The 27,308-nt window shown below is 45.7% G+C and overlaps 1 protein-coding gene across 4 annotated transcripts in view; it reads right to left on the reverse strand.

Moving 5' to 3' along the window:
* Positions 1 to 27,308, reverse strand: part of ALDH18A1 (aldehyde dehydrogenase 18 family member A1) — a 387,760-nt gene that overhangs the window by 279,623 nt on the left and 80,829 nt on the right. For all 4 annotated transcript variants that reach the window (XM_078643525.1, XM_078643523.1, XM_078643524.1 and 1 more), the window contains one exon: positions 4,045 to 4,149. In XM_078643525.1, the coding sequence (XP_078499651.1) occupies positions 4,045 to 4,149 (105 nt within the window). The remainder of the gene's footprint in view (positions 1 to 4,044; positions 4,150 to 27,308) is intronic.

A 27,308-nucleotide genomic window follows, 5' to 3' on the forward strand; every position in this document is an offset into this window, starting at 1 on the left:
TCACCCATGCAGGCTGGCTTGCTTCAGGCCCTGCGTAAGCACAATAGATCAGGTTTTAAGATTTATTCTTATATATTGGAAGGTGGTGGTCTTAAGTGGAGGTGTGATCTATGCGGCTTTCGTGGACCTAAAGTCCGCTTTCGATTTGGTTCCAAGAGTCAAATTGTGGGAAGCTCCGACACAAATGGGACTGCCGAAGGACCTGTTGGACATAATTATAAGACTTCACGAGAAAAATGATGCCCAGGTTCGATGGGGTATGCAGGGCCAAGTCACCAAAAAGTTTCCGGTGACACGAGGAGTCCGTCAAGGATGTGTCCTTGCTCCAACCCTTTTTCTTTTATTCATTAATAGAGTTGTTGCATATTTTTCAGATACTCCCACTGATGCCCCTAGTTTGGGCGGTATGGTGTTTCCCCTCCTCATCTTTGCGGATGATACGCTCATACTCTCAAAAACACAAAAGGGGCTACAACTGGCACTTAACAAATTTGCAGAATTCTGTGATGCTAACGACCTGCAGGTCAATACAAGTAAAACCAAGTTTATGGTTTTCACTAAAGATAGACCAAGATTAGGCCAAGTAAGCCTTTATGGCATAAATTTGGAACAGGTGAACGAGATGACTTACCTGGGGGTTGTACTAGATTATAGACTAAGATGGACAGCCCAGCTAGATGTATTGTCAGTAAAATTCTCCCAGTTGAGTGGGACACTTGTTAAGGAGCAGAGATCCTCCTTAACCAAGAGAATAAGCCCAGCACTTAAAATATATAACATCAAGATTAGATCGGCCATTGTATACGGAGCAGATCTTTGGGGCTATGTTGATTTGTCCCAACTTGAGAAAATCCAAAATAAGTTTTTACGAAACTTGGTGGGTCTTCCACAATCGACCCCTATGCTTTCATTACTGTTGGATATGGGCTGTAACCCAATAGAAGAATTGGCAAAACAGAGGATCATCTTACTATGGAGGAGAATTTGGGTAACCCCTGAATTGGCTACATTTGCTGCGGGAATAGAAGATCTTAGACATATAGTGGGCTGTGGCAATCTCCCCTGGTTTAAAGCAGTAAAATCCATTTTTTCAGATATGGGCCTTATTCAGCTATGGTCTGACCCCGGGTACAACGTGTTCCCTTCAAAAAAGGATCTCAAGGACCAGTTTTGGGCTGTTTATAGAAATAAGTTGATTGTGGAACATAGCTCGTTAACTCTTTCTGGCAGGTTTTTGAGTCACAAGGTGGACCCAGTTCTGGAAAGTTACTGGGACGCAATAACAATGAGTACTGACAGAAAACTTTTTCACCAATTTAGAATAGGAACGCTACCATTGAGATCGTTCACACATAAATGGAAGGGTGGGTCTGGGAATTCGTGTCCATGGTGCAAAGAACAGGAGGAAACTGTGGGTCACTTCTTTTTTGTCTGTCCTGCATATGTCGCTCCACGGAAAAAATGGCTGAAACTAATCTGTAGAAACCTAAACACTAGAGGGGGCAATGAGGCCTTATCGTTGTTAGGGACGGTAACATCGCTCCCAGTGGCCATAGCAGTAGCTACATATTTAGGCTGGTCCTGGATTATTAGAGCTAGATATCCACAGCGCTAGTTTATTCTTGAATAACCTATGAGTGAGGTTATACGTATGTCTTTTTGATAACATTTAATTAGAGTTTTTAAGATGTGACTTTGTATTATGTAAATTATGTATTGTGTTGGTTTTTTTCCTTTTTTTTCTATTTAATGTTTTAACTGTATTTTTGTGATGTCTTTTATGGTGAAATTTTACCGAAATAAAGACGTGTGAAACTGAAAAAATATTAGCTATAGGTTCCAGGCATTGGAAATAAGGAGTTGGACAAAGAGATAATATTGACAACCCGCTGTGTGAGTTTGTATACACATACATCCTATCCTATTCAGAAGCATATTGATTCAACAAGCCTCCTCAAATGAAAAACATGAACCGGTTCCTTTCCGAGAGAGGCATACCTTTGAACTCCGCATGTATTGGCCAACAGGTATTACATAATCTTCACATCCGTTTATATTGGGTACAGTGAGTACCCAAGTACACAATAAAAGATGCAACCAGATACTCTACACTTCTCAAAGGCAAAAAGCAAATTAAAGTAGTTTTGGCTAAAGAAGACACTCTCAAGAACAATAACTAATGCTGCGGAAAAAAAATACATCTTGTTCACAGTAATTTCCTATGGATCGCCTTTCTACAAATGCCATCCATGAACATTCCTCCAACAACTAACATCCCACTATCTAGATGAACTGGGGCAGAAAAATAGTTGGCAAAGCAATTGCTTTATATGCCTAGCACAAATGATCCTGGATGTGGTCCAGAATGTCTACAGCACCTTATTTGCCTTTTTTGGAAAAAGAAATGAGTCTTTTAAGGTCACTTATGCCTCAATTCTTTTATGGCTAAACATTGCACAATACCAATAAAATGCTTAATAAAGCAAATTGCCACAATCCAACCTGTGACACACATAATAAGATTGAGGCTAAAGTCCCTGGTGAACTGGAGTTGTTTCAACGTAAACGGACAAGAAACTGTGCAGGAAAACAAAAAAGAACCTTCTGTTCACCTACTAAAATGAAGAGAATACACAAACTAATCAGTAACACTCAACTGCGCCCTTTGTACGGGTGTGCAAAGCCGCAAAGCTTTTTGGCTTGCAACCATCAACGTTTTTCGCTTTTCCATACCCATATTCAAATTATGACATGTCATAATGTAGGTAGCATATAATGGTTTTTAACAATAATAAACGAGTTCTGTAATAGGTAGGCACTGCAGTAAACCATGTTCTCCTTCACAAAGCAACTATGGAGATTGTAACCCTGCAAAAGATGAATTTGCACTGCTTATATTTTCCAGGTTGAAGTAAACTCAAAAGTGAGAGTCGAGATGACTGAATTAATATCAGTCACTGGTCATTATTAGTGGCCGCATTCCAGTTCATAATTTTTTTCAAAACAATGCAACCTCAGATAAGTGTGCAAAATAACGGTGCACTGTGATGCAGCCACAAGTAATTACCAGTGGCTAAGATTTATTCCAGCATTCCATCCATCCATCACTATAAGGTTTCTGTTACAGTGGTAAACCAGAAAACTTTGCAGCTTTAACTGGAAACTGCCAGGACAAAAAGCCCTCCCCCCCACCTCTGGGCTGTGCATGACCAGGCATATGAGTCGTGCGCTGTATAGTAGAAAGCAGGCTTCTATAGATAGTGATATTTACATGAGGGTAAAGTAGCCCCCGTTCGACACTAGATATTAAAAGTAACCAAAGAGTTATGACCATATGGAGAAACAAGACCAAAGGTTGAGAGTTCCTTTATTCGGTTACCGAGCTCCAAGGTAACTTACAATATCCTTTTAATCTAGAGCAGAGGGTAGTTTATCCTTGTATATGAAAGCATGAAGCATTAAAGTTGAACCAATGGTCGAAACTAATCATCACCCGGCCAGACTAGCCCTCGCATGCAGAGGTCTTCTTTGGCTTTCCTCTCAAGTACGTCTCCTCATGCACTGATCTTACCATGGTCCCCCAAAGGTCCGCACGGAGGTTGCATTCTGGCCCATTTTGATTGGGCATAGGGAACCAGTTCTGGCCCGTGTTCCCTCTCTCTTTGATCTCAGTGAGCAACAACCTCTTGGATCACTCTCATTGGCCCTTGTTCTTGCAGCGTACAGCTACAATGAGGCTCATGTTTATGGATGGTTGATGGTTTTGGAGCGTTTGCTTGGGGAAGGAGCAGACTCCTCGATACTGGCACCCATCACAGTTTTCATTTCACCATCATGGTCTTTCTGCATTTCAAGATCTGAAGCCCTGTTTGACCGGGTAACACGAGGGTTAATACAGTGACCCCACACAGCAGTAAAGGAATGGATAACGAACAGTTTTGATTTCGCAAGGATTACTGTGGAATAATAAAAGCAGGCAACACGACAGAAACTGAGCCATCAGAACAGTAATTGAAAAACAAAAGAACAAACTTATTGTCCTACCTGGGCAGCACAAATGCTGTACTGTGTAAACATGGCCTCATATAGCGCCATCAGCCCACTCTGCCCTGCTGCTGCACAGGCTCGTGCTTCCAAAACTGGTATAGCCTGAAACCAAAAAAAAGCACATTAACATGTCAGCAGTCATTCTTTTCGGGTCCTTTTTTGTGCTCAATTATTTTACCATTGACACCTCATTGAAACAAAGACACAATTCTTTCCACCTTGTTTGCTGAGAATTATAAACCTCCAGCTTATTTTTGCTTATATTCACTTTGCAATTCATAGCCAAATGGATCATGTACATTTTAACTCTTGACTCACTGTGGAAGAGGTGGCAAACAGTGCTTTACTGTGGAGTATCAATCAGAAAGATAAGTTGCGATATGTCGGAATACAAAATACAAACCCCAAGATTTATATGGTCTTTTCTCTCCTTTGCCATGCTCCCTGCAGCTTCTCCTGCAACTGTTAAACAGTTAACCATGACCTGTTGCACTGTTTCGTGGGTACTCTAATCTCACTGTTACAAATGCTGCGTAACACTGGACTGCGTAACTGGGATGTTAATACCAACTCTTGTGCTAAAGTCTACACATTTATATCCCAATTCATGCCTCTTCAAGCCAAAGGCAAAAACACGTAGGTTCACCAACAACCTTGGATCAATTAATGCTTTAGTTGGTCCCCCCTTCTACAGGCTATCGCGAAAGCTGTAACATACAGCAGACTACTCTCACTTGGCCTCCTAAGACCCAATATTTTGGAGATCACACTGAAATTATGCAACCGAAGAAGCCTTAATGCAGGTAAGAAGTTTATTTCATTACATCCATCCATGAGGGAGACTTCCTGACACTGCCACCACACCAGCTTCCATTCTAAACGCAGCCTCCCCACCCTTCTCTGTTACATCAGATGCAACACATCTCCCTGCCTTAATATCAATATGGACAAAATGTTACAAATCCCATGGATCACCAAGAACCATGGATTTGTTCTCATCTTAACTAAACCCCTTCAGTTTTGCATTCTTGCCTCATAGGTTCCTTCTGTTTGAAGCTATGCAGAACCTTCACCCACCTTCTTGTGATTCCAAATCACTCAATGAGAGTATGTATTGTTCACTCTTCCTACTTGGGAGAGGAAAAGAAAATTTGGGTTCACACTTTTTCACCTGGTGTCCCTTTAATAGACAAGGCCAATGTCCAACCTTATAATCACCCTTTTTGCCCACAGCACTCTCCACAACAGTTTTATTTTTCTCCACTCCTTTAGACAGCAAGGCTCGGGGTTTGCAACCCTTCATTATTTCAAAAAGCGTCTTTCCAGTCACATAATGTGGTGCAGTGCGATATGACCAAATCAACACCCTTCTCCATTCCTCTCCACCACTCTACACCAACTGCAAACCATCTTTCATCGTTCGGTTCCACCGCTCGACTAGGCCAATACTTTGGAGGTAATACACTGATGAACAAACGTGCACCACTCCATATTGGATTAAGAAATCTCCCATGGTTCCAGAAACAACTTGTACACTGTAGTCTGATAGCAGTGTGTCTTGCACCACTTCCCCCACAAACAATTCCTCCCAAAAAAAGCAATGACTGCTTGGTGGTGATTTGCCCTGGGAATTTCACCTTTGACCATTGTGAGAAATAAGCCACAACTACTATGGCATACTTGGGGCACTTTCCCGAAACATACACCAGACCGTGACATCAACTGCAATCTTCTTCCATGGACCGTCAGATTTGTCAGTAACCACAGAGGGATACTTCACGGTCTTCTGAGACTTGTCACTCCCGCACAAGGCTCTTCTTGACTTCAGAGTCAACCCCAGGCCACCAGTACTCTGCTCAGACACACCTTTTGGTGGCGCTCATACCAATGTGCCCCTGATGTGCCCTTTTCACCACATGTTCTCTCAGCAGCACTGGTACCACCAAAAGTTTAGCTTATCAATACACCACCTACTGCTGATAACTCCACACACACTTGGCGGAAACACTCCGCATCCTCAGAAGCCTTCCTTTTTGATGGTTAACTTTCATGAAGATACTTCTCTACTTTTTGGAACAGTACAATATCCTTGGCGGCACATCTCGATTCCTCATGAGAAATCCTGACTTTTTGTGACCACATTAATATTTGCTACGAACCATTGCTCTCCACCTTTAAACCCTCACTAACCGGCAATCTGGATAAATATACAGCCAGAACATTCACATTTCCAGGGACATACTTCATCCTATAGTTTTATTCCATCATTCTAATTATCCAACGCGACAGTCTAGCAGAAGCTCTACCTCCACCTCAAGTAGGAAAGACATCCACCAAAGGGCGGTAGTCAGTATGAACAGTGAACAGTGAACTCAGTACCCCATACAGAAGTCCTGAAATGGTCCACACCCCAAAACAGCCAACCCCTCTACCGCAATGGTGGAGTAAATGTTTTCTGCATTTCTTAACAGCCTAGACCAGTAGGCTATTGTGACCTCTTAGCCATTCCTTCTCTGCAGCAATACTGCACCCAACCCCACTGAGCAAGCATCAGTGTTGGTTATCACGGCATCATTGATGTCAAAATGTTTCAGTACTGGAGCAGATGTAATGCTTCCTTTTAGTTCTCTGAACTCATTTTCACATTTCTCAAACTTCTCATTCTTCAACATGAGTTTGCGCACATACTTCGTTTTATCTGCGAACACTGGAATGAACCGTGAATAATATTCTGCCAGATCCGAAATTACCTTAACTGGTCCTTAAAGGCAGAATGAACTACTTTTATGGCAAAAAACAATTTCAGTTTTTGAGAAATTCCCTTCTCATCTATCCAATGCCCCAAATATTCAACACCACCCACTCTAAATTTACATTTCTCTTTCTTGTCAAACCACATTTTTGCAAAATGTCTACCATTTTCAACACCAGATCATGTTCCATCATATTTTCTCCAAACAAAAGGATGACATCCTGAAAATTGGTTATGTGGGGTGTGCTTTTGAACAAATGAAGCATAGCCTCACGGCAACTCCTAGACCATGATCTGTGAGCTCAGCTCAGTTCATCATATCGATGGCCATTTGTAATGGTAATCCTTCTGTGCTCAATAGTTTCTCATGCACGCTTTTATTATTACTCTTGAGTACTATTTGGTCCCTCAACATCTCATCAAGGAAACTCTTCTAAATGCATGTGGCCGCCACCTATCTCAGTCCAGCTACGTAGATCTCAAATGATTCACCTGGAAATTGGCTGCTCTTCAGAGATTTGAATCATTCCACTACTTCATTGTTCTTTTTCCCAAAATACAAACTCATTTTCCGCAATGCTGACTTCTTCATCCAACTCCTCATAATCTTCTTCCTCTTCTCCAAGAGGGGGAAGATATTTTAATTACTCCCCTTCTTTCCGCCCCCAGACAATGCTTAAGCATAACCAATTTTATGGATGCCACCTCCTACGGCTTGCACATAAGCTTCAAAATCATCTTTCCTTTCTTCCCAGGGTACAACTGGGTCCCTTGGTCTGTGTAAAAAACACATAGGTGCCAAAAACGGTTCCATGGTGTAAATACCAAAATCACAGAGTAAAGTACCAATAGGATACTGGTTATTGAATTCACAACAACACTTAAAAATGCAGGCCCTTGATAAAAATAAAACATACAAATAAAAATACAAACTACAACAGAGTTCACCTGTAATTCCTTCGATGTACGAAATTAGATACATTTGTAATCAACTTCATGGCATCACTGAAGATTCATGTTGCCTGGTAACCAAGAACCAGCAGTCACATGAAATCAGGCAAAAGTGTCTATGCGTCGCAAGCGTCAGTCACACCCGCCTGTTCATGTGTGCACAATCAGTGTCTGAGGAGCACCTCAGCGCTCAATAAAATGTGGTTGAGTGCGGGAGTCTATTGGCGTGCCGCGCACGTCTGAACCCCAATGAAAACAGGACTAATTCACTAACACCCACCAGCATGCACATCCCCATGCTATCAAAAAATATATATTACTTAGCATACAAAATGCTATAAAAGTGTTTTGAGCCATGCCACAGACCAAGAAGGAGCAAGTCGTATATTACGGAACAGCAACAAAAAAAAAAAGGAACAAATAAGCCAGGAATTTGGACCTTGGTGCTAAGTGGTAAGTAGTCAGAGGCAGCGTTTTTGCCATGTGTCAGTCAAGAGGTCTCTTCCCCAGAAACCCATGGTCCACTATGTCTAATGGTGCAGTCAGGATGAACAAGAAAAGCAACACCCAGAAGCCTTCATCTCAGACTGTAGAAGATTACCACAAAAAACTCTTTAAAAACAGGTCTCAGTCACAGGAGCATCCTCAGTGTATGTGTTGTGTCTGTAAACAATATTACACACACTGTGACCAATGGGGTTTGCCCCACAACTACCTTTGTGATCATATATCTATCCATTAGGGTTGCAATGTACGACGATGTCTTTTGTTCATATGTAGGTATAATTCATGTGATACAGGTTTCTATTTAAATATACCTCTGTTCTAAATATATAGAGGTGTGTAAGGTGGTATGAATTTGTCTGGCACTCTTCTCATATATCAGTATGAGGACACTTTCTCATTAACTTCATGTTTAAAGACTGCAAATAGGGCACCATGATCTAACTCAAGCAGAAAGGGCATTCATTCACTCAAGGGAGGATCACTGCTCCAAGAATATCCAGCTTAACGTAGCCTGCCACGGACTTTGAGCTGTGCTAGCAGAGGGTGTCTCACCCTTTGTATCAGGTATAGATCTATTTCACCTCTAATGAGGACAAACCTTTTAGCTGCTAATAATTAGTATTAGAGGCAGACACTTTTTAGGACAATAATATAAATAGCCATGTTTCACATTATTTACTGGCCTGTTTTTTATCCACTACCACAATAAGTTCAGCACTGGTTTGGCATCCAATAAAAGCTTCTAACAACACTATTCCAGATGGTGGGGGTGTGTCAGTACGTGTGTGTGTGAGTAGCTACGTGTGAGTAGGTGGGTGAGTGTGAGTAGGTGGGTGAGTGTGAGTTGGTGTGTGTGAGTAGGTGCGTGATAGGTGCGTGATAGGTGTGTGAGTAGGTGCGTGATAGGTGCGTGAGTGTGAGTAGGTGCGTGAGAGTAGGTGCGTGAGAGTAGGTGCGTGAGAGTAGGTGCGTGAGAGTAGGTGCGTGAGAGTAGGTGCGTGAGAGTAGGTGCGTGAGAGTAGGTGCGTGAGAGTAGGTGCGTGTGAGCGTAGGTGCGTGAGAGTAGGTGCGTGAGAGTAGGTGCGTGTGAGCGTGTGCGTACATACATACTCGGGAGAAAGGGCAATAGGAATACAAAAATCCTACTTATTGCCCCACGTTCATAAGTATAGATTGTTTCTAAGGCTGTTATGGAAGAGGTTCAGAGGACACCAGTCCGTTTTCCTTGCTCGAAATGGTAAGCATGAATATCTGCACTGTCTGGGGGCTAAGAGCAATCTACTTGGTGCGACTAAGATTACTTGGCAATACAACCAGATACTGAAGAGTCTAGGTGACTCAGTTCTGCACAGCTACAGTTGGAACCATCATTTTGGTTATCTGTTACGGAGTTATAACAGTAAATGAAACAGAAAGAAGGCTAAAGGAAAATGTCATTTGAAGTTGGGCAGCGTTAAGGGTGCACTGGAAAGAGGTACAGAGGCCTTTAATATATAATTATGCAGCTGGAACCATTAAGCAGATTTAAAAATAAAAAGTAGTATCAATGAAGGAGGCTAAACTTAAAACTGTCATGACATTGGCTTCCAAACCTTATAGCTGTCAATCGGTAGTACTAGAGAAGAGAATTAGAAATTAATATCAAATATATAGACAAAAGAAAGCATTGCTTGTAAACTCCTACATCCATGTCTAAACATCAAATCATTCTAAAGTGCTTAAAAACATTTAAAAAATACGACCACTTGGAAATGGACTACTGGCTTCGTCTTTAACATACAATGATCTTCCTCTGGGGGATCCATTTGATTTGCACAACTGTTCCACAGTACTCGTTCTTAGTGAGTGTGACTATAATGGTGATCAACAGTAATCTATCTTGTAATTAAAAATTGTCTTAACAATTAATAAAACTGGAGTAAGTGGACACCAAAATGGCAGACTAGCCGCACTTTCTGCAAGGTTTGTTCCTGGACTAATTATGCCTTCCACCTGAATTCAACCCAGAGACTGATCCCACTGAAACCAGGGGACCTAGTGCAGGCAGTGAAATGCTAGAACTTCAGAGAAATCGGCTGCTTCGGCACAAAAGAAAATGGTGGTGACTGGGTGGTGATGCCGATTGCTGTCTACAATGGAGCCCGGATGGGACCACTGTGGCCACCAAAGTACCCACCAGTCCAGCCAGTGCTGACTCGAGCGCCACTTCCGTTGCCCTCGCTGTCAGACACGGTGCCCATGGAACGGAGCATGGCTGGGTGGAGCCGGGAGAGTTGTCCGCTGCGAGAGCCGGAGCCCTGACGGAAGCCCTGTATGTGATGAATATGTGATCTTACAACGAATTCCGTTGCAACGCATGCCTTTACCACGCATGCGTTACAACGGAATGCTTTTTCTTCGCATAGGCTTTTCCTCTAATCCTTCGTGGTGACGTCGTACGTCGTTAAGAGGAAACGGAAGATTCTTTCCGTTTCCTCTTAAAGGACGGCGTTTTCCTGCACAACTCGACGTTTTTTTAAGGTGAGTTTCTTTTTTTGGGGGGGAGACCCCCCCAAGCCCTCCTTTTTTTGTTACCCTTTACCACACATACCTTTACTACGTACCTCGTAGTAATGGTATGCGTGGTAAAGGCTTTTGTGGTAACCACGCATGCGTTGTAATGCATGCGTGGTTAACGTTTCCGTGGAAACGGCCGGGTTGTAGTGGCCGTTTCCCGTATGTGATATGCGCTCCGGGGCAGACAGTCTGCAATAGGCGGGGCGTGTCTGGGCCCACCAGCAATACAGGCTAAACCCCCTCCCCTCCCCCCAAGCGAGACCAGCAGCACAGGGTAGTTTAGTGGCATCATTGGGCAGGACCAGCGTTAGGCATGGGCAGTGTTGGCAGCTGCCCAGGGCCCCGTGCCACTTAAGTTGCAAGAGGGGCGGGGGTGTGGCTACAGACTGAGCATGGTGGTCGTCTTTTAGACTAGCTCCGGACCTGGGCTACATTATCCTATTATTATCCTGTGGCACGCAGTAATTTGGGGTCTGCGGATGGGGGAGCAGACTGCCTAAGGCTCGGCCGACGCTCGGAGCTGCCTTTTAAGCCGAGAACTGTCGGTGAAGGGAGCGGATTGCCCTGCGATCGGACAGGGCACCGTGTGGTGGTGCGGAGGTGTGGTTGTGCAAGGGGACCCGGACGACTGAGGTACCTGGTGGCTTAGACCCTGTCCTGGCCTGGGAGGCAGTTGAATCCTCGCTGTAGTGAGCTCCGGTTGGTGAAGCCGGTGGAGAGCTGAGGAAGTCTCCTGAAATCGTGAAGGGAGAGCGGAGGCGACTGCGGGACTGGGGTGTTGAAACTATGCAAACTCGGGGATGCGACGAGGCATACCTTTGATGAAGGACTTGGGAGCCGGCAGAAGAAATTAGCGGAGACTGTGGAGGATGTTCCATGCACGGTGAGCAGGTCAGCGGTACACATCTGAGGCGTGTGCGATCCCTGTGGTACAATAGTGGAACCTCTGAAGTGCTGCGCGCCACGAGGAGGGATACCCAGCCGGGGTAGACGGCGAGCGTGGGGCCTAACTGCACCCTGCTCCCTTTTACTCGCAAAACTGAAAATTGTAACGCAGTGGCAGGTGGAGACAGGTGCTGGCTAAATTCAATGCGCCAAGAGTGATAGAGCTGAGCTGTGGGCAGTGTGATCAGGCTTCTGCGACCTCTGTGGCACTTGGGATGGCTATAGAACAGGCCCGATCAGTAGTTATATGGAGGCTGAGCACAGGTGGGCCTTTGCGCATAGGGACTGCGGACACCTGAAGTACTGTGTGGCAGCGGGGCTGATCTGAGGTGGCAGGTTGGTCTCTTGGCTGTAAGAACACTAGCGAGGCGTTGGGGTGACAGGGCAAACAGCTTGTCATTGTGTGCTGCCTCGCCTTCCCCCGTGATGGGGCGCAATAGGAGAGGGCAGCAGGAGCAAGGAGGCGGCTCTGGGCCCATACCGGACACCGCAGAACACACGGATGGCACGCCGCCGCTCAGCTGCATCCCGTCTACTGCCCTGACTGAGCCAGGGGATAAACTGGACCTTATCCTACAAGAAGTGCGGGAGTTCAGGAAAGTCATCGAGCTCCAGATCGGGTCCCTAACTACAGGTCTTACACTGCTTCGGGCGGATCATGTGCAGCTTGCGTATAAGGTAAAGGACAATACCGCAACATTGGAGGAGCCAACACCATGCCAGACGAAGAGTGAGGCGCACATTAAACAGCTGTAGGACCAGGTAGCCACCTAATGGACCGTGTGGAGGATGCGTAAGGGAGAGCAAGGAGGAACAACATACGCGTCATTGGCCTGCCAGAGAGAAGCGAAGGGAGCGATGCTACGCGCTACATGGAGCAGTGGTTCAAGGATCATGTTACGAACGAGGGGCTCTCCACTCAATATTGTACTGAACGTGCACACAGGATCCCCACGGGACGATCGAGGCCGGGTGCCCCGCCGCGTCCCCTAATAGTGAAGTTGCTAAACTTTCAGGACAGGGATATAATACTGCAAAAGGCTCGCGAACTCCCTCAGATCAACTTCGAAAATGCAAGGATATCGCTGTATCCTGACTACATGGTTCTGGTGCAAAGGCAGCGCTCTTCTTTCATGGCGGTCAAGAGACGGCTACGGGACCTGCACTTGAAATACGCACTGCTTTTCCCGGCAAGGCTAAACATTTTGCACAACCAGAAGGTGTACTTCTTTGAGAGCCCCAGGGATGTGGATGATTGGCTGGAGGTGATGGAACTGACCAAAACTGTACCCTCTGGGTCTCAGGACGCGACCAGGAATACCATTCGGAAATTCCTCACCTCGCAACAGATGCAGCAAAACAAGTCACAGGCGATCCTCGCGGCAGCCACTTTCACACATCCTACTAGGCTGGAAGATAAGACCCCTTATGAAGAAGAAGAACTGCAAGACAGACTCGGATGGGAGTGTGGCCCCGTTCCCTACTTTGACCCCGCAGACAGCCGACGGCTTATTTGGTTAAATTGAACGCAATATTGGATTGCATTTGTGAAATGTATAAGGATTCTGTAAGTTATGACTCTAGTTAATGTGCGATAGTATGGTGTAAGTGCACTTTCATAGCCCACAGAACCGATAGAGCTTACCTGTACACTCTCGGCAGACACCACATGCAAAGTGCTAGCACTGTCCCCCACATGGCAAAAGCGCTTTTTGTTTTTACAATGTTCTTCTGTATACAGTTAAGTTGTGTGGTCCGGTACAGTTCCTTGACTGGTCCGAGTACTGAGCAGTTTCGGGGGGGGTAAACTGTCCTATTGCAGAGTTTGTCTTGGTTGGATTCGAATGTTTAGTGAGAAGGCCTGCAGGTAAGCGGGCACAGATCACACTGCAATGCATACATTTGGCAGGTACACTATATTAACGTGGAACGCTCTGGGTTTAGGCTCTGTGCAGAAGCGTCACAGAATACATGCGCAGCTGCAGGGCCGCAAAGCGCAGATAGTGTGCTTGCAAGAATCCCACATAGCGGATGGTGAAGTACCGAAACTACGTAGGAAGTGGAGAGGTCAGATCAGCTACACCACATATTCGAGCTTTGAGAGTGGGGGTCACTATTTGGGTTAGGCATGGAATACCGTTTCTAGTGCTGGAACATGCGGATAGGCAAGAAAGGGAGATATATCTTTGTACGGGGGACATTGGATGAGCAGCAGGTGGTTTTGGGCAATATATCTGCACCCAAAATGGAACGGGATAAGTACTGGGGTATATTAAATATTGCACTGACCAGTTGGGAGAACCACCCTTGGATCATAGGAGGTGATTGTAATACAGTGATGGATGATACTCTGGACAGGTCCCACCCGTCTATATTTGGGGCAGGAGTGATTAAACAGGCAGAGGCATTGGGTAGATGGGCTGCGAGGTGGGAGATGTGTGATGTCTGGAGGATGCGGCACCCCACACATAGGAGTACTCATTCTATTCCCCTGTCCAAGTACTGCACACGAGGATACACAGAATATATTGTTCCAATCGGATAGCAATGCAGGTATCCCAGGCTACATACTTGGCAAAGACCTTTTCAGACCATAACCCACTGGAGATTGTACTTAACTGGGGAAGAATACCTACCCCGGTACCCACCTGGCGTATGTGGCCGCAGTTATTGGAGGATTCGGTGTTCAGGGCAACCATGTCAGACACTATTGACCATTATTTTGTTGAAAATAGTAACACTACATCGAATAGATTGATCGAATGGGATGCCTTTAAGACGGTGTCAAGGGGGCAGGCAATTAGTACGACAGTTGGTGCCCGACAGGAGCTTCATAAATCCCTGTTAGATGTAGAGCACAAAATGGGTAGGTTGGAGCAGGAAGCGATCACTGACAATGATAAGGGCGCAGCATTACAGGAGGCTAGGATCAGGCATGCGGAATTGCTAGTAGATCTCAGAGTAATAGACTATCAAAGGTACTCGCAGCTGAGCCACACTGACGCAGATAAATCTGGGACATTGCTCGCTAGACTAATTAGGGACACTCCCCCTGCGATTGTTATAAACTAGGTCACTACCGTGGGAGGAGACCGGGTCACTACCCAGGGAGACATTAATGTTGCATTCCGTCAATATTATGCCTTATTGTGTAGCAAACCAAATAACAGGGTGGCAGCCAATATGGAGTCCTTTTTTACCTCCCTTACATAGCCGTAGCCAACGACGGGGGCCCAAAGAGCCATGGTGGGACCTATCACACAGTCTGAAATCAGGGCCGCTACGAAGGGACTCCCACGGAATAAAACCCCTGGACTGGATGGTCTTCCAGTTGAATTTTATACTACATATGCCGACGCACTGGTACCCAAATTAGAAATATTATACAACACGGCGCTGGAGAAAGGTTCTTTACCCCTCACAACAGCACAAGCGTTAGTGATATTACTCCCGAAAGCAGGTGGGGACCCCGCAGACATGGCCAGTTATCGCCCGCTATCCTTATTTACCACGGAGTATAAAATATTAAGCAAGGTATTGGCCAATAGATTGCTGCCCTCCCCGACTAAACTGATTCATGTAGATCAGACTGGTTTCCTCCCTGCCCGCAGTACGTCCCTGAATATCAGGAAGCTGCACTACTTCCTAACGGAAGCCCCAAACCATCATGAACAAGCAGGCTGTATATCCTTGGACTTGCGTCAGGCGTTTGATTCTATTAATTGGGACTATATGTTCAGTGCACTGGAGCAATTTGGGATCCCAGAAGACTACATAGCCTGGTTACGTCTTTTATATTCTGTTCCTACCTCGCGTGCTCGTACTGGTGGCAATATCTCAGCAGAATATCCAATATACAGAGGGACTAGGCAGGGATGCCCCCGGTCGCCTCTTATATTCATATTGGCCTTAGAACCCTTGGCAATCAAGGTGCGTCAGGACCTCCGCAATATGGGCATCACATTAAGGGATACAACACACCTCTTTTCTGCATATGCAAATTATATTATTCTGTATCTTAGGGATCTCCGCCTCCCCCTAAACCCGATATACGAGGTATTTAGCCAGTTAGAATCAATCTCTGGCTTCGCCATCAATGCAGCGAAGTCACATGTTTTTTATTTCACTGAACATGAGGGCACCCACACTGTTGCGTTCGGAGGTACCAGTCTGCAGGTTGCACAACACACTTTCAAATATCTAGGTATCCAGATATATCAGACCTATGCAGACATGCTGGCTGGTAACCTGAATAGGACAATCGGGGCCCTGCGTTCTAGTGTCGCTTTCTGGAATACTTTGCCATTGTTAGTGGTGGGGAGAGCGGCCTCTGCAAAAATGGTGGTACTCCCCAGTTTGATCTATTATTTAACTAATTTACCTCTTCTAATACCACAGACCACATTCAAAGCGTTGAATACCCTGCTCACTGACCTTATATGAGAACGAGCTGGCGTCGCATCAGTCTTAAAAAAACTACAACTGGGCACGAGCAGGGGGGATTGGGCATCCCTGAATTGAGAGCATGCCATTACTCATGCCATCTACAATGGTTGTCCTTTTGGACCGCCGGGCGTAACCTGCAAGAGATAGGGTTTACGGACCGTGATATGGACCGCGGTGCCCGGCATACCCTATTGTTGCCCAGTAGCAGGCTCCTGAAATGTCTCCCCACTCTGCTGCGCACCGCGCTTCAATGCTGGAAAGCAGCGATACACTACACTGGTAAACATATTGCTTATGCAGGCAACATCCCGTTATTGGGAATTCTACTGATGGACGGCCGCATTACTAAGCATAGAATAACACCATGGCTGGATGTGGGGATCAGCACGGTGGCTGATTTGTTTGGGGATGGGACGCTCTTGGACCATGATACCTTTGTGAATGAAATGGGAGCGCCGGCGCACTTCTATTTATTGCATGCTGCACTGGTCCACTATGTAAAAATACAATGGGCCCCACAGAGACAGGAGCCCCACAAACTGGATAAAATGTTTCCACAAACGCAACACCACTGCCCGAGATGCCTCTTAGAAGGAGCTGGTCTTTTGCATATGTTATGGGCTTGTCCCAAATTAACGGGGTTCTGGGATACTGTTAGGCGCACAGCGTGAATTACAATCTACAATTGCAGAATGTATATTAGGCTTGCATGCATGTGTATCGAAACACAAAGTACAATACCGGTTTGTAGACCTGGCGCTTATTTTAGCGATACGTGCCATCACAATGCGCTGGAAGTCGCGCAGACAACCGACGGGACACACATGGCATAGTGAACTGCTCCGTTGGGGAGGAGCAGAGAGCGCTGCCCTGCGCAGGGAAGAACTGAGAGGACTACATAGAGTTCCCTATAGCACTGGAGTGGGATGTTATGTTGGAGGCTCTCAAGGCGGTGGAGGTAGAGCAGTACAGTACCCCTGACTGCACACAATAAACCATATAACTTACAGAGCGTCACGCTTCGAGAAATATTACTGTATTTACTAACAAGTGCATAGTATTCAAAAGAGCAGGAGAGACTAGACATGGCAACTGTATTGTATATCTAACTTGGCACAGGACCAGGGGGAGGGGGGTGTTGTTGGGAAGTTTGGTTTATTTGTTCACCTTGGAAAATAACCGTTGGGATCAGATGGAAATGTATAATTACTACGGCACAGACTGTATTGGTACTGTGATATCACAAGTAGAGTTTATAAATGTATAATTGTCGGACGAACACGGTTGAATATGTTCAAGTCTATTGTAACAGAATGATATGGCGATATGTGCTCGAGAAAACAATAAAAGTGTGTTAAAAAAAAAATAGAAGGGGGTTCCCCAGTAAGGCTTTAGGATACTGGCAGGAAATAGGGGAAATAGCAGCTAAATAGAACAAGGGGAAATAGCAGCTAAATAGAACAAGAGAAAACCCTGCCAGGGTAGTTTTCAAGGTCCCACAGGGGGATCCTAACACTCAAACAAAAGGTGACAAGGGGTTACGCATCAGAGCTGGCATTTCATCACATAGAGTCCATACACATTAATTATAGAAAAATATATATTTTATTTTTCATTGGTCAGGCTAACGTTTTTCTAAGGGGTTCAGCATAGATAATCAGAAACACATAAAACATCAAGTGATAGTGAATCTATTATACAGTGTGCCATAAGAGGCTAGTGGTAACATACATTTATTCAAATCCCGCACACTCCCACAGTCATCCACTAATAATACTCTCCCTCACAACCACTAAGAATACTATCACTCACAACCACACTCAATATAATACTTATATGCTCATACATAAACAATAGCGATGGTACATGGCAGCCTGCAGTAAAGATATCTGATAGCCACTAGAGCTAAAATTGTAATATGGAGGCAAGACAATGTGCATGAGATGGTGAAACAAACACTACACAGTAGCCATCCAGGGGATAACCGTTGGGATCAGATGGAAATGTATAATTACTACGGCACAGACTGTATTGGTACTATGATATGACAAGTAGAGTTTAGAAATGTAGAATTGTCGGACGAACACGGTTGAATATGTTCAAGTCTATTGTAACAGAATGATATGGCGATATGTGCTCTGGAAAACAATAAAAGTGTGTTTTAAAAAAATAATAATAATAAGTTGCAAGTGGGGCCTCGCACAGTGCCTTTTAAGAGACCCTGTTATGATGGTGCTGCAATGCTGTGAGGACCAAGGGAGGGGCCCCCCTTCCCTGGGTCTCGCAGTAATGAGTCGAAAGGAGTCTGCAAAGGCTTAGACGTTAGACTAAATTGGACTCTAAAAAAATAGTATGTTTTCAATTGTAACATGGTTTTTCTGCCTTTCTTTACTTTAACTATTAGTTAGGTACTGTTAACACATCTCCATAGCATATTTAAAAGTACTTTCTATTTTGTACCTGTTGTTTGAAGTATATACAGGTAAGGGTTAAAAATACGGGCTTTAGGGGTAGAACACCGGCTTGTGGCAACCTTGTTCCCCTATGATAAAGGAAGAGAGTGAAAGAAGCACAGAGAATGGAGGTGCAGTGCATATAAAGGGAATATGACAAAGGAAAGAACTAAGATAAGAGGTGGGTGTGAGAGATGATTGAGTAAACATACAGCAGAGAGGTGGCAGATAAAAATAATGGGGGCAGAACAGCAACAAAGTGCAAGAAGCTTGGGAGAAGAGGAGCAGCGCATGCAACAGGCTGAATCAGTGAGAGAATGGAAGAGTCTGGGCAGGGCCGGCTCTAAGCATGGCAATGTGGGCAGCTGCCCAGGGCCCTTTTCTCAGGTTAAAAACATGGGGCCCTGCTTCTGTGGGAAATGCAACACTATCAGTCAGCCCACCTTCCGATCATATCACAAATGTATTTTTCAAGGGAGGTGTCTTGACCGCTCATCCGAGGGCATGGTGGCATTTCTGTGGGTGCAGGGGTGAGGAAAGGAAAACAGTGGGTGGGGAAGTGGGCAGCAGTAAAGCCAACAAATGTGTTGGCTCGCGACCTCAGGAGCAGGGTCTTAGGAGCCAGGCAGCACCTCACTTAACCTGCCCTGAAGCCTTGCCTGCTTTTTCTGTTTTGCGTTGCCAAGGGCCCATTTGTTTCAAGGACCAGTTGGACATTATCAGGTGAGGAGAGGTGGGTTGGGGAAAGAGGAAGCACCCAGAAAAGACTGATATGGCAGGGCAGGATTTAGCACAGCTCAGTCACCTGGGCATTGAAGAGCTGCATCAGGCTACTGAGTCCAGGTATGGGGCCCTTTCCCTAGGCCTTGCTGGTGTTAACCAGTGCTGTGTGGCCAAGGCAGGAAGCAGCAGTCTTCTTGGCCTCAGTGCTATGAAGCCCAGGGGATAAAACTCCCTCACCTGGGCTTCGCAGCACATGGAGTAGTTTAGTGGAAGTGGGGAACCAGGTACAGGTCCTGGCATTAGCTCAAAATCCTGAGATTTGGACAAATCATTAAACCTCCCCATGCCTAGAAAACCTTGACCTTTTGTAATGGGATTGGTACTTTTGTAAAGTGCTCCAAAGACTTTGGGCTGAGTTTGTCTTTTATAAAAGTGCGAAGAAAGGAACCACAGCGCCATGTCACAATCACCTCACATTGGCACTATCCATCATGCATGACGTGAACTCCCTGCTGATTGGATGGGTGAAAGAGTGGGTGGATGGAAGTGTGAAAGGGATGACTGGTGGATGGATGGATGGAGTGAAAGGGTGGGTGGAGTTAAAGGGTGGATGGCTGAGTGAAAAAATAGATGAGTGGATAAATGGATAAGTAAAATGGTGGCTGCAAGGATGGATGTGATGGAGTGAAAGTGTGGAATGATGGAGTGAAAGGATGGAAGGATGAGCGAAAGGATAGGCAAATGTGTGAAAGCATGAACAGATGAGTGAAAGTGAGGGTGGAGCGATGAAAGAATGAATGGATGAGTGAAAGTGTAAATGGATGGACGGATGAGTGGATAGATAAATGAATGGATGAGGGAAAGGATGGATTGAAAGTGTGGCTGAATGGATGAGCAGTGAGATTGATGGATGATTGAAAACATGGGTGAACGGATGGGTGAACGGATGGGTGAACGGATGGATGGACGAATGGGTGAAATTATTGATGGCTAGGTTTGGATATGGATGGGAACATAGGGATGGACAGGCATACAGAATGGTGAAAGACAATGATTGATAAAAGAATGAATAGATGACAGAATGTAAAGGAGAAATGGTGGATATCAGTAGGTGGCTGGGAGGATGGGAGGATGAATGTATAGATGTGTAGATGGAAGAGACAAGAGAGTTCTTCTATGGAGGGTTGCAATGGCTTGCTTGGTGCCAAAAGGGCTTTGGTACAAAGTGGGGGGTATTTTAGTTTAATTTTCTGGCTATCCTGTGCCTATGTATGACATTTCTGTATTTGCCCTATGTTTACTTATGGCACATCTACATCATATGCATGACATTATAGCATGTTTTGTTTTAAGTATGGGGTTCCAAGGAAAGCCTTATAGTGCCACGAGCTGTGCTTGAGGTGTATATTGTGCGTGTATCAATAGGCAAGTTGTCCAAAATAAATAACTATGCTAGGGAAACAAACACACACACTTGCGTGAACACACTCACACCAAGGCTGTCCACTGCCTTAGCCTCACAACTGGCTTCACTAATGGTTCCAGAATAAGGGCATCATCAAACTTTTTTCCAGTCAGAGTGCAAGGGATTTATGTGAAACCTGTAACTCTCACCAGCACAGACTACCACCAGAGGAGGCCTCAAGTTGCTTCTTTAAATCACATGCAAGCAGTTTTGCTGTTATTTTCTTGCATTCTGGAACTTGAGTTCATTTTTCTATTATAAATGCAGCAGTACAATATCCAAATGAAAGGAATAAATCAAATCACGTATAAGTTTAGGAATTGTAAAAACTCACATTTTAAACAGCCTTTTCAGTACAGTGGTGACTTTATCCCTTCGATGAAGCAGCCTCACATGGATGCTCGTAACTAAATGCTTTGCTTTGTTTCTACAGAACTCTGCTGCCCTTTTAATTCTAACCTGTGATTTATAAAGCTTAATAATAATAATGAAAAGGACATGTATTCAAACTCAACTTTATTTAGCTATATCCGGTTGTATAATTATTACCATAGTGATGCCATCCAAATAGGATTCTGAGGTGCTCTGGACCTTTTATTGTGCACTAAACTGGAAACAATCAGTTAACATGGAGTAACGAAGTCCATCTTTGTGAGACCTGTGCCTAGTTTTTGTTATGTTATGTTAAGTACACTTCTATAGCGCGCGACTCACCCGGGCGCATCTCAGCGCTTACCTAGTGAAAAGAGGAGGACATCGGAATCATTTAATGAGTAAAGTTAAAACAAAAAGGTTTTTAGTTGTTTCCTAAAATGTGACAATCCACTTAATACAGCTTTAAAATAGAGAGACCTGTTTCATTTGGGTGTTTATCTATTTACCCATGTGACTGATTTGCACATATAAGGTCCCTTGGCAATACCAAAGAAGATTTTCTGTGATGTCATTTCTTGTGATGTCACATGCAAATTAGAGGGGCCTCACTTCTTTTTCGCCCGAGGCATCAAAAGTCGTAGGACCGCTCCTGTCACTGGGGGCCTATCTCCTGTCTATACACCTGCTCCAGAAGCGTAGTCGTAAAGTGTGGCCTAGATGCGTCCCAAAGACGGCAGGGGCCTGCAGGCATTGACTGGGGGCTCTTTTTTTATTGACGGCAAAATGCAGTGACTGCGGACATCCTGCTTACCTTCTTTCACCTTCACTCCCACTGGCGATGCAGTGTAAAAAACTGCAAGAAGAGGTGTCAATAGCGGTGACAGAGGCCTGGCGGAGGCCCTAAAGGGTGGTGTAGCGGCACTGCTGGAGGCCAGCTTCCTTTTCTTTCCCCCACCAGCACCGGAGGCGTTGACGCAGGGTGCGGTGTAGCCCGGCCCACAGACTGCAAGGTCCTGAAGGTGCAGCCAAGGGGTTCCCTTCGCTAGAAGGCGCATTGTTACAGCGACAATCGGTTTGGCTGCGGCCTTTCACCTCCCCTCCCACTTGACTGCGGGCAACGCACAACAGCGCAGAAGGTGCTGGAACCCAGGGGCGGATTGGCACTGCGGGCATGGGACGAAAGGCCGGTGTCTCAGTGCACTCTGTGGGCCGTTTTTTTCCCCTTTACCAGTCCACAGAGAGCACTGACAGGGAGAGGAAAGCAGCTTCGCTGTGCTACCGGCGTTCAGCGATGATCAGCTGTGGCCTCTCCTTGACCCCTTGCCCACCCAAGCAATCATGCTGATGGTGGGCTGGTAGGGGTGATTGTGAGCAAGAATCAGCCTCCCAGGGGGCCAAGTGTTGCTCAGGCCTATGAGCCATTTTCACCTCGGCCCCCCTGGGGCCCACACAGCCCAGAAACAGTGCTTGCATTTGAGACTTCGCCCACAGCCCCTCTCATTTAGGGCATAGTGGGCGAGGAAGAATGGGTCTCACTATGTGGGCTAGGTGATGTGGGGAACTCGCACCATCTTCACCTTAGTTCACCCCCCCACCCCCCACACCTATGGATGGCCCAGAAGCTGTGTTTTTGCTTTAGCCCTTCTCCTGCCGCCCCATTGCCCTGAGGCAGTGAAGGGCTGGGGAGGGCGGAGTAATTTAGAAACAGCTGGGGCCTCGCTGATTTTCAGGTGCTCCTGCGCTGGAGGGCTGGGGAATAATTGTGTAATAGAAAGGGGCCTCACTGTTTTTCAGGTGCTCCTGCGCTGGAGGAATAATCTTTTAAAAGACAGGGTCCTTGCTGTTTTTCAGGTGCTGCTACGCTGGAGGGCTGAGGAATAATTTTTTATAGAAAGGGGCCTGGCTGTTTTAAGGTGCTCAGCTTGTAGGAGATTGTCACCTTGGCCCTGTGTCCTTCCCAGGAACAATATCCTCCCACTTACATTCCTTGTGTTTTATGAAAGGGCCCACCCGTGAATGTGGGCCACGCCCCTCGAATGTGGGCCACGCCCGCAAATGTGGGCCACTTATTTCGTCAGTGCCCGGGTCAAATTGTGATCCCAATCTGACCCTGCTGGAACCTCTTGTGAACACACCATGAAATACTACTACAAATGGCTTGGATGTGTGGGTGTTCTACTAAGCTCCGGTCTGCACTGCAGAGAACTGGCACTTGCGAGAGGCGCCCTGAGTGAGGGAAGGACAGTGACTCAAGGAAGGACCAGTTCACTAGTGGCATACAGACGCTTGGCACCCTTCACCATAGTGCAGTTAAAGACAATGTGGAAGGGATACTGATGGACTGGTGCTTGCGAACTGCCTGATGGGGGGGCCTATGAGCCACAGGTGGAGAGGGCTTCACGTGTGTGAGTTTAACGAGGACCTGAAGCAAAAACAGAGCAGGGGTCGGTCCTGGGGGATGCGGCCTGCGTCCAATGCTGCCTCTTATATCGTACCCCCTCCGCCCCTCCTTTCTCTGTTCGTGCAGACAGAGCCTGAATCATGGGCAAGGACACAGATCCCAAACCTCCCAGACAGGGGAATATGGACCGCTACACTAAAGTGCTGAGCCTGCAGATAAAGGCTGAAGCAGGCGTTCCAGCTCTGCCGATCAACGCAGCACTTCTAATGGCAATCCAATCCTTCCGGGAGGCCCTAGATAGGAGGATCGAGAAGGTATATTCAGAGGTCTCTCTTCTGAGACAAGACCTGCAGAATTTGTTTGAGAGGGTCATGACAGCGGAAATCAGATGTTCAGAGGTGGGAGACATCGTCCACAGGCTTTGAGAAGAAGTGACATAGCTTAGTGCCACAAATAAGGATTTGGTCTGGAGAATACAGGACGCGGAAAACAGTGCCAGAAGAAATCATTTAACTGAGGGTCAATGGCTTCTAAAATAGTGCTGTGGGAAGCATTTAAGACTGTGCTTCGAGACAGGTCCCAGAATTTGATCACATAGAAGAAGGGAAGCAGCAGAGCTCAAGGAGCTGGAAATTCAGACCCTACAGCTCGAAGGGTCACCGGCGTCGGTATCTAACCCCTTTGTTCTCAGACAGATTGCAACTCGGCAAGCGGAATACAGGGATTTGGCACAGGAAGGGGCTAAAAAAAAAACAGATGATGGCCCGCTCAATGACTCTCATACCATAACGCTATACTTGGCCGTGGTTCCCACTCTGGTGCTGGAGGAGGATGCGAGACAGTCTCTGGAAGAAGACCTAAACGCTGAACGAGATTCAGGATGCCATAGCCAAAAAGAAGCCAGAGAAAACTTCAGAGCCCAACGCCATTCCTACAGAGTTTCATAAGCGCCAAGCGAGCCTACTGGGACCCCACCTGCTGAACCTGTTCTGAGAGGTGAGGGAATTGGGGACACTCCCTCCGGATCTTTAGAAAGCTACCATCATAGTACTCGCCCAATCTCATTGCTTAATGTGGAGACAAAACTACTGGCCATTATTTTGGCCACACAACTCTTGCAGGTCATCACACCACTAATACATCGGGATTAATCGGGATTCATGCCCCGCAGGTCAACACACCTCAACCGGACACGCACACATAATTAATTGGCTGATGGCAGTGCTGGCCCATCGGGCATTGCATGTTTTCCTATCCCTAGGTGCTGAAAAGGCATTTGACGCAGTCCACTGGCCTTTTCTCGAGCAGACGGAACTGAAGTTTGGCTTTGGCCATCAATTTAGAAAGTGGGCGGTGGTCCTGTACCAAAATTCAGTTGCGGTGGTTAGAGTGAACGGAAAGATGTCCGCTGAATTTGCAATCGAGAAAAGGGACTAGGCAGGGATGCCTTTTGTCCCCGCTCTTGTTTGCCCTTATGGTACAATTTCTTGCATGTGTGGCGAGGTTACATGCCTGAGAGGGGGTTCCGAATCTCTGCAACGGACGAGATAGAGGAAAAATAAAATGATACGCCGACGATATACTCCTATACATAACAGACCTGGTGAACACTATTCTGGTGCTCTTTCAGATACTAGGGGAATACGGGGCCCACTCGGGATATAGGCTTAATTGGGACAAATACGTGCTATATAATCCACAAGGCACACAAGACCTATTGCCACTATCACAAGGGCTTCGGGTGACTAAGCGTCCTCTTAAACTTTCAAGCCGATGTTCGAAGATGGAGGGGACTTCCTCTCTCCTTTATGGGGCAGCCTTCTTCAAAATGATTACACTTCTCAAATTATTATATGTGCTCCAGAACACATCCAGTTTCCCAGACTGTGTTCACCAAGATTTAATGAGGACTTGATAACTCAACTATGGAATGGGGGACACCCTAGAATATTGCTCAAAACACTACAGCGTACTCAATGTAACGGTGGGCTTACACTCCAAGATATTGAAGGGTACTACTGGGCAGCCTACCTGATTAATACCAGGATCTTTGCACTTCACAATCTCCTGACATTTATGCTTGCGTGCAATTTGTTAGAACAGAGCTCACATTCACACTACCTATACAAAGCGAGGGGATCCCAGAGTCTGCAGTCGGCAACACAACTGGGTAGGGGGTGCAGTCTCCCATTCGTACAGAATGATCAATAATCAACTCAGAGAGAAATGGAGGCGAGATGTGGGTGATTTAGAGGACACAGACTGGAAGGCGGCGCTGATGCGCTCACGTGAATTTGCCATTATGTCGCGCCTACGCTCAATACAATTCTAAATCCTCCATAGGGTCGAGTATGACCGCCGCAGACTGCAAAACATTGAGAAAGCGTCCATACCAAATTGTTTCATATCTGTTGAGGCAGTAGGATCCTTTATGGATACACACTGGGAATACCCCCACATACAAACCTACTGGAGAGTGATGATCCAGGAACTCTCAGACATACTGACATTGGTGGCTTGTGTTAAAAGAATATAACTGCACAGCAATTGCGGAGGCCTTAAATATGGAGTTTGAAAATGTAATTTAGCCCTGCAATAGCTATGAACTCTCACCTCTTTTTGAACTACCAAAACTATGACCAAGAATCAACCATTACACTTTGGGCCAGATGTACGACCCTTCAATTTGCGACTCGCAAATTGCTTCGCATTTACGACTCGCAATTTGCAACTCATAAATTGGGATGTACAACAGTGTCTCAGACACTGTTTGCAATTCCTAATGGGGCTGCAAATTGCATGCCTCAATAATATTAATGAGGCAGGCGCAATTTGCGACCCGTTTATGAATGGCTAGCACTCACAGGGATGGTGGCCTACTGGGGTCAGCAGACCACCATTTTTTTAAATGCCGCCCATATTCCTCAAAGGAAAATGGGATGCATTAAAAAAAAAGAAAAATGACATTTTTAACTTTAATTTATTAAGGGAAGGCAGTGGCCTTAAAAAATATTTTTTGCCCGATTCACAAAGGTGAAGGGGTCACCTGGGGACCCCTTCCCTATTTACTATTAGTTTACCACCTACTTGAAGTAGGTGGTAAATTGCAAGTATTTTTCAACCGCAATTGCGGTTGCAAAACATTCATACATACAAATGCGAGTCGCTATTAGGAAGGGGCGCCCTTGAAATGCCCCTTCCTAATAGTGAGTCGCAAACCCCATTTTGCAGATCGGTTAAATATACAGATTAGCAAAATGAGGTTTGTAAATGGTCATGACCTAAATTGCAATCGCAAACAGGCTGATTGCCCGTTTGCGAACGGCAATTTAGGGTCATACATCTGGCCCTTTGTATTTAAACCAAGAAGCTCAATGAACACCATCTAGATTACTGTTAACTTACTTTCTATATTATTTTGCCAAATACAGAGCCTAATGGACAGCACCTAACATCTTCGTACCAGTATGTTATTAAAAAGTAAAAATAGTCTTCGTAAAATATCAGCACGCTCATTTATTGCAAATTAGCTCAAAGTACCCAAAACTGAGAATCATTGTATCCCATCATCTCCACTCACTATTCATGTTCCTCGCTCTTTGATTAGAGCATCTTTAGTTAAACAACCTAATTTCATGAAATGTCCTCTCGAAGGACCGCTTACCAACCATAGCCGATCATTTAAAG

This window comes from Lissotriton helveticus, chromosome 5_1, assembly GCF_964261635.1.
Source record: "Lissotriton helveticus chromosome 5_1, aLisHel1.1, whole genome shotgun sequence".
Lineage (NCBI taxonomy): Eukaryota > Metazoa > Chordata > Amphibia > Caudata > Salamandridae > Lissotriton > Lissotriton helveticus.